The sequence below is a fragment of the Aedes albopictus genome, chromosome 1 (assembly GCF_035046485.1).
Source record: "Aedes albopictus strain Foshan chromosome 1, AalbF5, whole genome shotgun sequence".
In the NCBI taxonomy this organism is placed as follows: Eukaryota; Metazoa; Arthropoda; class Insecta; order Diptera; family Culicidae; genus Aedes; species Aedes albopictus.
Window position 1 is genome coordinate 338086738 of NC_085136.1, and position 12429 is coordinate 338099166.

General features: G+C 40.0%; 1 protein-coding gene and 1 non-coding gene across 2 annotated transcripts; one reads left to right on the forward strand and one right to left on the reverse strand.

The window, feature by feature from the left end:
• Positions 1 to 10024: 10024 nt before the first annotated feature.
• LOC109405219 (uncharacterized) lies at positions 10025 to 11313 on the reverse strand. Its single transcript, XM_019678250.3, has 3 exons — positions 10895 to 11313; positions 10382 to 10824; positions 10025 to 10317 (listed from the first exon to the last, which is right to left on the reverse strand). The coding sequence occupies exons 1-3, from the start codon at positions 11215 to 11217 to the stop codon at positions 10130 to 10132; spliced, it is 954 nt and encodes a 317-aa protein (XP_019533795.3). The 5' UTR covers positions 11218 to 11313; the 3' UTR covers positions 10025 to 10129.
• A 26-nt stretch (positions 11314 to 11339) lies between these two features.
• LOC109405221 (uncharacterized) lies at positions 11340 to 12408 on the forward strand. Its single transcript, XR_003895173.2, has 3 exons — positions 11340 to 11567; positions 11627 to 12072; positions 12140 to 12408. It is a non-coding gene; the product is annotated as an uncharacterized LOC109405221 (transcript).
• Positions 12409 to 12429: the final 21 nt, after the last annotated feature.

Below are 12429 nucleotides of genomic sequence, written 5' to 3' on the forward strand. Positions count from 1 at the left end.
GACACAATATGCCCAATTAACCATTTAATTCCGATAAAATTCAAATTCGAATAGTTTCGGTGGAACTTCTGAACTTTCGATATAACAGTGACGTTCAAGAAGCTCAGATCGCATCAGTCCATTGTTCAGTAATGTAATTTTTTGAACCTATTCCATTGTCAAACTTCATAAAACAAGTTAACAGGTTATTGTGGGAGATAGCGACGAGCTAGGGACAAGCAAACCATGACTTTTATAATCTATGACAGCCATTAATAAAATATTCATTCCACGGCATAAATATCACAAGGCAGGCTAGTAACCTATGTAAACATCATTTTTGGATGTAAACATGTGATGTCGTTCTTATCGTTTTACTTTGATCAAATTGGTGGGGAGTACTAGATCATTGTGGAAACGCCTATGAACGATTTGAATTACGTCATCAAAAAACTGTCAGATTTCCGGAAGGTATCACCTTCTAAATATTGTACACCGTGATTCATTCGTTATCAGAACCTTAAACCAATCAGAAGTGTTTTACCTTAATCGATCTACGACCTTATCCAACAGGTTATGGGCCAGCTGTGAATTTGGAGAATATTGAAGTCGAATTTCAAGTCCTGTGAAGAGTCCGCCGCAATTGGATTTGCCGGAGGCTATCAAGATGGACAAATTTGGAATCGAGGGGCTAGGAAGCGAGAATTATGAAAATTGGAGTTTCCAGGTCAAGAGTTTGCTGTTGCGGGAAGAGCTTTGGAAGTTTACCACGACTGCTTTGCCGATTACCGTCACCGAAGCCTGAAAGAATGGAGATGCCAAGACCCAGGGAACCATCTCGTTATTCGTTGGGATCAAGCAGCAATCGTTGATCCGGAAGTACAGTTCAGCCAAGGAGATCTGAGACACGCTCAAGAACCATTACCAGAAGACGTCGCTCACCACCAAGGTATCGATCCTCAAGAAAATCTGCAATCTGACGTACACCGATGGGGACGATATGGAGAACCACTTTCATGAAATGGCCGACATGTTCCAGAGGCTGACGAACGTGGGATTGGAGCTCTGGGCAACTCTGACTGTAGTGTTGGTTATGAGAAGCCTTCCATCATTATTTGAAGCGCTAACCACGGCTTTGGAGTGCCGCCCGGAGGACGAACTGACGATGGACGTATTCAAGCATAAGTTACTGGATGAATGTCTGAAGCGAAGTGACAAATCGGGTCGCGCGGAAACCATGCTGCGTGCCGAAGTTGGACCCAAGAGTATCATCTGCCATCACTGCCAGAAATCCGGTCACGTGAAAAGAGAGTGTCGTTTGCTGAATCAGAAGACGGATGAAAAGCGGAAGTCCATGTCGAACACTGCAAGCGGAATTGGTCGGCGTTAACCGGACCATCTGTTTTTCAATGATTTCGAGAAAATGTCCTGCAAGCACTTGAAATTTCAAATATCTGGCATTAGTTTCAGAAATACTATTATGTATACTTGTATGTAATGACATATCTGCATCAAAATAACGTCGAAAAGTTCAGGTTTAACGAATTCCTCAGCTTGCTAGCTACCTAGCGAATTCTATCATATCTATCATTTCATTATCCACTTTGATCTCTACTCCCTTATACTAAATATGAGTAGAAAGAGACCGATATAGCCACAAAATCATCAAGTTATTAATAGAATACGGTCGATAAATCAGAATATGTTATAAAAAGTTTGGCTTAAAAAGAAAAGTGTTCTATCCAATAAGATCGAAGCTAATAGGAAGAACACGCCGCGATATAGGCATACCCCTATGAACGGAGTGCGAATTCCGAAAAAGCTACCGATCGATAGAATTTGTGATGAAAACAGAACAATACATAGGCAGTCGGGTGCCTGAATTCTGCCAGTCTTGGTAAGGTGGTATGAACTACCAACCAAGCCGATCTGTTTAAAAGCACAGGTCGCACGGCAGAAGTTTCACGCATTCGATGTATTCGTTCAATACATGGCCTACTTGCCTAATTTCACCTTCTATAAAATTTTCACACTTGTTCGCTACCTAGCGAATTCTATCATATCTATCATTTCATTATCCACTTTGATCTCTACTCCCTTATACTATAAGTAGAAATAGACCGATATAGAGATAAGTGACATTTCAACACACGAACACTAGCTTGAATTTTTCCATACACAAAAATGCACGCCAGTTCAAAGGCTATTCAGATTGCATATGAAAATATTACCCAATTGATTTGGGTAAAACGGCTAAATAATGATAAAACTAACAATCGGGGTAAGAGTGCATATATTTTCCCCCAAGTTTCACAACTACATCTACAAAAGAGACACGCATACATTTGAACGTGATTACCACTATAGCCACAAAATCATCAAGTTATTAATACAGTAGATGTTCGATAACTGCAACATGTTTACGTTTCACTTAGCGAATGAAATTCGGTAACAGCAACGACTGACAAATGTCAACAAGTTGTCAAACGACGATAAATAACCGTGAACGTGATCCGACTGCTACTTTGGGCTAACATGGCGCACCATTTTGACGTTTGGCGGTGCGATAACTGCAAATTTGTTGCACTTACCGGACTTGCAGTTAAAAAGCGTTGCAGTTAAACCGTTTGCACCGACCGAACGTCTGCTGTAGAATACGGTCGATAAATCAGAATATGAAATTTTTAAAGGTATTTCTTCACGAACTTCTCAGGAATTCCTTCAGAGATTATTCCAAAGATTCCTCCAGAGATTCTTCCACGATTCCTACACGCATTTCTCCAGGAATTCCTCCAGGGATTTCTCCCAAAATTTCTCCAGAGACTCCTCTAGGAATTCATTCAAGAATTCCCCCGGAATCACTCCAAAAATACCTGCAGAAATTCCATTACGAATTGATCCACGCATTCCTTCAGAGATTTGCTCAAAGAATTCTCCAGGTATTCCTCCTGGAAATCATCCAAGCATTCTTTCAGATATTCCCCCAGGAATTCCTCCAGAGGAATTCTTACTGTAATACCTACAGGAATTCCTCCCGGCATTCCTTCAGGAATTCCTTAAGGGATTTCTCTTGGGATTCCTCCTGAGATTCCTACAGGAGTTTCTCTAAGCTTTCGTAATTTCTCCAGACATTCCTCCAAAAATTCCTCTAGGAATTGCTTCAGGAATTCCACCAGAAATTCCTCCAAAGATTTCTTCAGGAATTCTTCAAAGGATTTCTCATGGGATTCCTCCAAGCATTCCTCCAGCATTTCATCCAGAAATTTCTACAGGGACTTCTCCAGGAATTCCTCCAAGAATTCTTGCAGGAATTACCCCACAAATTGATTCAGCAATTCCTCCAGGACTTCTCAGAAATTTCTACAGCAAATCCTTTAAAAATTCTTCAAGAAATTTCTCCTTGAACTCCTCCAGAAATATTTCCAGAGATTCCTCCAGGGATTCCTCAAGGAATTTATTCAGGAATTTCTCTTCTAAGGATCCCCCTGGGGTTTATCCAGGGATTCCTCCATGGATTCCTCTAGGAGTACCTAGGCATTCCTCCGGGAAATGCTCCATTCATTTCTTCATTTCTCCAGGAATTCCTCCTGAGATTCTTCCGGGAATTGCTTCAGGCATTTTTCCAGGAGTTCCTACAAGGTTTCCTCTTTGGATTTCGCCTGGGTTTTGTACAGAAATTTCTTCAAGAATTTCCCCAGGAGTTCCTCCAGAAATTCCTCCAGCGATTCCGCCAAGAATTTTTGCAGAAGGTCCTCTAGAGATCGTTCCAGAAATTTCTCATGAGATTCCTTTCAAAATTTCTCCAGGTATACGCTTAGAAATTCTTCCAGGAATTTCTCCGGGAATTCGTTAAATATTCCTCCAGAGTTTCCTCTGGGAATTTCTGTAGAAATTCATCCAGTAACTCTTTTAGGAACTCCTCCAGGGATTCAGCAAGGAATTATTTCAGAGATTTCTCTAGGAATTCCTCCAGGGATTTTTCTGAGAATTTTTTTCAGGGATTCCTCCCGGAATTCCCAAGAATTCAAGGAATACCTCCAGGAATTCATCCATGGATCCCTCCAGAAACTCTTCCAAAAATTGCTCCAGGATTTCTTCCAGGAGTTTCTCCAGGAAATCCTTAAGGTATTCCTTCAGAAATTCCTAGGTACTGGGATTTCTCCAAAAATTTCACTTGGAATTTTTCCAGGAAATTTTCCAGGGTCTCCTCCAGGCATTTGTTCAAAAGTTTCTCAAGGATTTTCACTAGAGATTCCTCCAGGAAATGCTTCGGAAATTCCGTCAGGTATTTCTCCAGGCATTCCTCCAAGGATTCCTCCATAAATTTCTGTACACGCAACCTGAGATTGGCAGATTCTAATACATTTGGGTATGAAACATATACAAATATTGTATTAGGGCCTTGCAAATACAAAAATTGGTAGGTGGCAGTATACCAAAAATTGTATTGGCTTCCTAGAATCTGGAAAAGGAAAATTTCGCATGTGTGCGTGTGCTCTGTCGCACTGGTTTCTCATTATTTGTTCTATTTTTAGACTGATCATGACAGCAGTGGCGGCATCAAATACCAATACATGTTTAAAAAGAAATACGGGCGGCGGCGGGAATCGAACCGAGACACTATCATGGTGATACACGGTATCCTGCGCTGTAACCAGCACGGATATAACTGCACATGAATAGACAAGAGGCTGAAAGCCATCATGATCAACACAAACGTGGCTTGGTGATGGAAGTGATACAACCGCCACACTGCACAATGGGTCCAGAGCCGTATTTGCGAAGACAAAACTGTTTAAGCTTCAGCTTTAAGTTTTTAGACACATATTGTGTTTTAGAAAGTTTATTTTCAATTGTTGACCCTATTCCCTATTATTGTTATGTTAGGGTGGTTCGTTTGGTTAAACTGATTCAAAAATCTGCTTTCTAATAATTTTATTTGCGATGCCATGATGGATGGTGATGGATCGTTTAATTAGAAATTCCACCAATAAACGGCAAATTTTAAATTTCATATATCTCAGGACTCTCACCACTTAGAAAGTTGGTGTCTTCGACAACGTTGTTAAGTGAGTCAAGGGCTTACAGTTAATGGTCCACTAGGCGGCGCTAGTTACACAATTGCAAAATCATTCAAATGATTGATATTTTTTCGTGAAGTAATCAACAAGCTGTAAGTTTGTTTTCTTTGAACGTGTCTAAGTCAAGTCAAAGGTTTTTCAAAGAGCTATGTATTAGTCATAATTGTGCAATGTCGCATTTCATTCGGTCCCCTTGATCCAGAGATATAGCAATTAAACGAAGAACACTCAAATATGAACTACTTTATTAGAGTTGCTCCAATTTTTTGTAAAGTTATCCAATCGAGCCCAAATTTGTACCGTTTATAGCTTACTAGTTGTGCAACTGGCAGGAAAAATATGAGAATATTTGGTGCATTATTGAAAAAGTTACAGCTTGCTGAATATATTTGAAATAATAAATTAAAGTTGCATGCTTCAATTAATTCGTAACTAGCGCCGCCTACTGACAGAACCTTGAACCAATCAGCTAATCTTCTGAGCGGCCGTAACCAACCTAACAACATCGCCGAAGACATCAACTTTCTAAGTGATCTGAGTCCTGAGATATATGGAAAATAATATTTGTTTGCTCACTAGCGCTGCCTTGTGGTGGAATTTTGAATCAAACGGCTCATCATTTGTTAGTTCTTGACCAGCCAAATAATATTGCCGAAGACACCAACTCTCTAAGTAATCAGGATGATGAGATATTTGGTATAAACATTTCATCAGTGTTACATCTGTTTGTCTCTGGTATGACAGATATCACAGACAGCAAGACTGGCGAAATTTCCATACCGTACATCTTAGCACCATGATTACTTAAATATTCGGTATACTTGGCAAAGTTGTTAGGCCAGCCAAGGTTTTACTAGTGATGGGCCGTTTGATTTAAAATTCCACCACTAGGTAGCGCTGACGATAAATTAATTATTATATTCCATATATCTCAGAACTCTGATTACTTAGAAAGTTGGTTTCTTCGGCAATGTTGTTTGGTTTATTAAGGCGTTTCAGTTGATTTGCTGATTGGTTCAGGATTCTGCCAGTAGACGGCGCTAGTTGCAAATTAGTAGAAGCATGTATCTTTTACTTATTATCTCGAATATATTCAGCAACCTGTAACTTTCTATAATGTGTAGGGAATATTCTCAAATTTTATCTGCTAGTTGCACAACTAATTAGCTATAAATGGTACAAATTTGAGCTCGATTGGATAGTTTTACATGAAGTTGGATCGACTCTAGTAAAATGTTTCATATTTGAGTGTTCTTCGTTAAACTGCTATATCTCTGGATTAAGTGAACCGAATGAAATGAAATTTTGCACATTTATGACTAATATATAGCTCTTTGAAAAACCTTTGACTTGACTTAAATATGTTCAAAGAAAACTAAATTACAGCTTTTGATTGCTTTACGAAAAAAAAAAAACATTCATTTCCATAATTTTGCAAATGTGTAACTAGCGCTTCCTTGTGGCAAAATTTCGAAACAAGTGGACCATTAACTGTAAGCCCTTGACCTACCAAACAACATTGTCAAAGACACCAACTTTGTAAGTGACCAGAATTCTGAGATATATTAAATTTAAAATTTGCTTGACCTCTAGCACCGCCTAGTGGTATATACAAAAGCATGCTAACTTTTAAAAATTGCCTAAAACATTTTTAGCAAGTTGTATCCTTTTATGAAGTCCACCAAAACTATTCAAATTTTGATTACTTGTTCCTCAACGAGTTTGATTTAATTGGAGCAAATTTGGGTTTGATTGATTATTCAACTTTACACGAAATTAGAGCCCTTCTATCTATATCTAGTTTTTGACTTCCGTTTATCAAATTACTGTACCTTAGGACTAAGCGAACCGAATTAAATTAAATTTTGAAAGTTTGTGACTAATGTATTGGTCTTCATGTATCGTTGGACTCGACTAAAATATGACCAAAGGCAAAAAAGTTGCAATTTATTGAAAACTTTTCGAAAAGTTCTAATGATTCGAATGTTTTATCCAAGGGCTGAAAGTCTCTTTAATAAAGACAAATCAATCAAATCAATCGAATGTTTTATTTTTGTGAATTTGCTATGACTTTGTAAAACATTCTGATATTGTATAGAGAATAATTAATCAGCAGATTTTTGGATAAGCCACACTTGATTGACCGTAATCATTTCATAATGAAAAAAAAAGAAATGACAGAACTTGGCAGAAACATTTTTGTCTTCGTAAATACGACTCTAGACCCATTGTGCACTGAAAAGCCCGCATCCAGCAGGTTGCTGTTTGCAAGTGGAAAATTCCATGTAGACAATAGGACGCGAAGCTCAGTAGCGAAGCGAAAGTTATTTTTAGACGCAACCCGGTTCAACTTCTCGGGTTTGAATGGAGGTGTTTGTGTGTAGTGGTATGGAAGCTATGGAACCGTGTAGCGCATCTTAATACAACGAATGGATTATGATTTATCACATTTTCTGTACGTTTTTAATACATAAATTGGTAGAAAAGGCATATCGCAATTTTTGGTAGCTTTTCTTGTTTTGCGTGTAGGAACACCTCCAAGAAGTCTTCAAAAGATTTCTTCAGAAATTTCTCCAAAGACTCCTCCAGAAAATTCTTCAGGGGTTCCTCTAAGAAATTCCCTACGAATTTCTCCAGGGTCTCCTCTAGGAACCCTCCAGCGGTTCCGTCAGGATTTTTTTTTCCAGAAGTTCCTTTAGGCATTCCTTTAGAGATTCTTCCAGTGAATCCTTCAGGAATTTTTGCAAGAATTCCTCCAAGGATTTATCCAGAAATTTCTCCAGGGATTCCTTCAAGAATTCCTCCAGGTATACTTTAAGAAATTCTTCCAGTAATTCCTCCGGGAATTCTTTAAGGATTCCTCCAGGCATTCCTGCAGAAATTCCCCCTGGAATTATTTAAGGAACTTTTAAGGAAATGCTTCAGGTGTTCCTACAGAAATTACTCCAAGGCTTCATCCAGCTATTTCTCTAAGAATTTCTTCCAGGGATTTCAGGTACACCGATATGAAAACTTGATGAAATGAAAGCTTTTTAATCCTTTGGAGCCGGAGGGGTCATATATGACCCCAACATAGAAACGGCTGTATAAATTCACCCATTCGATAAAACAGAACACTGTCTTCGGCAAAGTTGCTGCAAATTGAGTCCTGTACTCGGGAAAAATGGGCATTTTGTATTTGGGGCTTCATTGACAACCTAGGACATCCTGAACACAATGAAATTAGGAAAAACGAAATAATTGACATACCAGTTAAACTAAAAGCTGAACTTGGATCTGGGTTACGTTTATATGTATTCATTTAACCTTTGCCAAAAATACCAAAAGGTGTTTTGTATTCTGGGATGTTGTAGGTGTTCCAAACTGTCCTATAGTGCAGTCCTTCAAATCTACAAGAATAATTTTATGTATTTTCGCCACAAATAATAGCATTACATAACCTACTGGGTTCCGTGAAGCTCTTGACATCCACAATGTTATTTATAGACACTATAGGGATATTCCAGGTCAGCCAAACTGCCTTGGAGTTCAGAACTTCAGGTCTACACTCGTAACAAGAGCCATATCTGTCATGCTGAGTAACGCTGCATAACCAACTGCAGTTACTGGAGTAATCTGAAGTCTACTAGCTTATTACAAACCTTTGCGACATTCTGGACGATCCTGTTCTATAATGAAGTCCTTCAAATCTACAAGAATAACTTTATGTGTTTTCGCCATGAATAATAATATTACATAATCGCTACTGGGACCTGCGAAGCTCTTGAAATCTCAAATGTCACTTGGAGACACTACAGAGATATTCCAGGTCAGCCAAACTACCTTGGAGTTCAGGACTTCAGGTCTACACTCGTGACAAGAGCCATATTCGTTATACTGAGTAACGTTGCATAATCAACCACAGTTACTGGATCAATCTGAAGTCTACTAGCTTATAACAAACCTTTGCGACATTCAGGTTCGTCCAAACTGTTCTATAATAAAGTCCTTCAAATCTACAAGGATAACTTTCCGTGTTTTCGCCATAAATAATAATATTACATAATTTGCCAATCAGCTGGCGAGGGCGAGAGTCTGACGTTTCTCCGATCTCTATAACATAAACAACAGCAGAGGTGGTGCTTGATTGGTCGCGATGATTCAGAAATGCCGACTGGAAGTTGGCAGCGGATTTTGTTGTGAAAGAAACATACAATATTAAACATCATAATAGTTTAGATGGCCCCGGCTGATCTTATGATGTCCATTGAACATTCAGAAGATTTATTGGACATGATAGATTACCAATCGTAGCTTTGTATAATGAAGGAAGCTACCATTACACCCGTAGACTTTAAAATGTAATCTCAAGAACGGTTTGGATGACCTAGGATATCCCAACAGATGACAGTATCACATCATTGAACTTTCAGAAGACTTACTGGACATGATAGATTACAAATCGTAGCTTTGTATACTGTAAGAAGTTACCACTACACCCGTAGACTTTAGGATCTAAACTCGAGGAACAGTTTGGATGACCTAGGATATCCCGACTAATCTGATACCGTCTATTGAACTTTCAGAAGAGTTACTGGACATGATAGATTACAAATAGTAACTGCGTATACTGAAAGAAGTTACTGTTACACCCGTAGACTTTAGGATCAATACTCAAGAACAGTTTGGATAACCAAGGATATCCAGAACAAAAAATATTCTGCTCGATATTCCCTTTTTATGCTTTTAAGCACCAAAACAACAGAAAAACGTAGAAAAAGTTCCATATTAACGCTTGGAAAAATTCCGGCTTCAAAGGGTTAACGTGACAGCATGTTACATTCACTTTTGTTACGATACTAACATTTGATAATTTTTGTATGATTGTCCCAAAATGAGCGGTGAATGAGGCATGAGCGATGAATGGCCACCTCACGGTATATTTGCCACAAACTTTTTTGTTCGTAATTAACAACACAAATAAGTGATAATTCCATATCAAAATGTAATAGACACAAACACGCAAAAAGTACAAAACAAAACTGAATCGTTACAAAGAATCTAAGACCAACAAGATCCTTACACACTTTTTAACAATCGAATGCCCCAAGCGCTGCTGCTTCGTATCTCAGCTTCAGATAAGCTACGCGCAAAATTTTGACCTGTTCTGCCTGGCGCTTCAGTCGCTGATTGATCGGAATGTCATCCAGATTGGACAGAGTCTGGTTCGGGGTATCTTCTGCGTCCTGGTGGGGCAACGTTGATCGAATCAATCGCGCTGTAAAACAATACCTATTTAGACTATCTATGACGACTAGGTGGAAACTGTATCACAAACTTACTGATCGCCGGAATGTAAAAGCAGCCTAAAGTGATCGTTTCCAATGCGCAGAAGATCACTATGAACATCTGTGGTGATATTTGCAAACTGTGGAAATCATTATCACCATTGATCCCGCCGCAGAGATCCGCACCGTGCTGACGTACCAAGAACAGCGACCGAGTGTAGTTCTGCACCGCCAACAGTACGATATTCCAGATGGACACTATTTGCAGGGGAGCCTTCCGGTAGCAGCTCATGTCCAGATAGAGATTGTAGTTCTGGTTGATCAACCTCTGGCAGGCCGGTTTGATCTGTTCGTGTTGGATGTAGGTTGCGATCCAGTAGACAGCCCGCAAGTACACTATTATAAAGTACAAATGGCAGGCATGCTCTGGACTGGGCGGAGCCAAGGTAAGGGCCAATCCGACGCAGGAGATCGCACCCGAGACAAACCAATGTAGACTGTAAATGAACACACGGGGTTAATGCCTTTCTGATCAAGTTGAGATATAGCAGATTCAGTGGAGCTAACCTAAAAATCGTAACCATCAACCAAACGCGAAACGTTCCTCCGCCGACGGCTTCCGAATCGGAAACTATACTGGATTGTCGTGGCAACGAAGAATCATGCGATTTTGATCCCTCCGGAATGGGTGAGATGTTTCTCGGCGGTTGACAGATCGGTTTGAGTCGTAATTTGGGCGATAGCTTGTCCCGCGACGCACTTAGTATCCTTTCCTCGATGGTCTCCGGATAGAGCGGGGGCGGGGTGTTCTCGTGCGTCCACGTTGATTTGTCGCATTTCACAACATAGTCTGCATCGATCGCCCATGATGTTGACGGCTGGGGTTCCATGGAAATGGATAACGATCACGATCGCGGTTTGGTGACAACTACTGAGAAAACACGTGAGCTATGTTGAACGATCATCACAAAATTATACCACCTTTTGTTAGAAGGAATCGAATACAATCGTTCTGACAGTTTGACTGCGATCAACGATCATTGATCGAGTTACAGCATCGTGGTCGGATCGAAGAAATGGACACGTTATCGGATGATCTACATCAACAGACAAGTAGAAGTCTGGGATCACAAAATGGGAACTTGGGACGAGATTCGCCGAATGGATCATCTGTCTCTTCATACGAACGAGATCATGCCAAATGTGCATTCAAACCTTGGGTGATGATTGCTCTTTTGGGGTAAGTTGAATGTATTGTTTCTCGTTTTCGGTTCCTGATCAACCAGATTACTTTTCCAGCCTCCACTGCATCGCGTCCTGGGCGATATCCATTACGGGGATCATCTTGATCTTCAAACCTTTCAGCGAAAATAGCTCGTGCTATATGTTCTACCTGTTGATATACCTCCGAGCAGGTTACTGGCTCGGAACGTACAAACTGAATGAGGAAATGAAAGTTCCCTGCCGCAAGTTGATCGATGAAAACTACGAGCTGTACGAGGGTCTAACCACATACCGAAAAGCCCCACTGCTGATCGTCTCGCTCTGGAACACGGCGCTGTTCGTTGTCATTGGATATGCTAAGAATTTCTTTGATCAAACCGGGTTAGGAAATTCGGCAGGCTCCTGTAAGCAACCGTTCGACAGCGATTTATTGGGTACATTACAATCCCCGCAAACGGTGATCGTGATGTTCTGCGTTACTGAAAGCTTAGTGTTGAGCTGTTTCTACGCGGTTGCCGTTGGTAAATTATCTTTGAGACTACAACATGTAGGATCATGAGTGATTACAAACTTCTTGAAACTTTACAGCTCGATTGATCAATGCGTCCGGTGGGATATGCGCTGTTCAGTACACCGAACTTCAAGACCATTTGAATGCGAAATTACAACTGAGACAACAGGCAGAGACGATCAAGCTACTACAGAAACAGCAAGCAGAACTCAAGAAACAAGCGACCTCGATTGGGATACTGGAAGATAAGTAGTTTGTAACATTTTGTATACACATAGTTTTTTTTTTGTTCAGCATGCGTACGGATACGTGTTTAGAGTAACAAATATATGTTTAAATAAGTGTATTTACAGAACGAATTCTACAT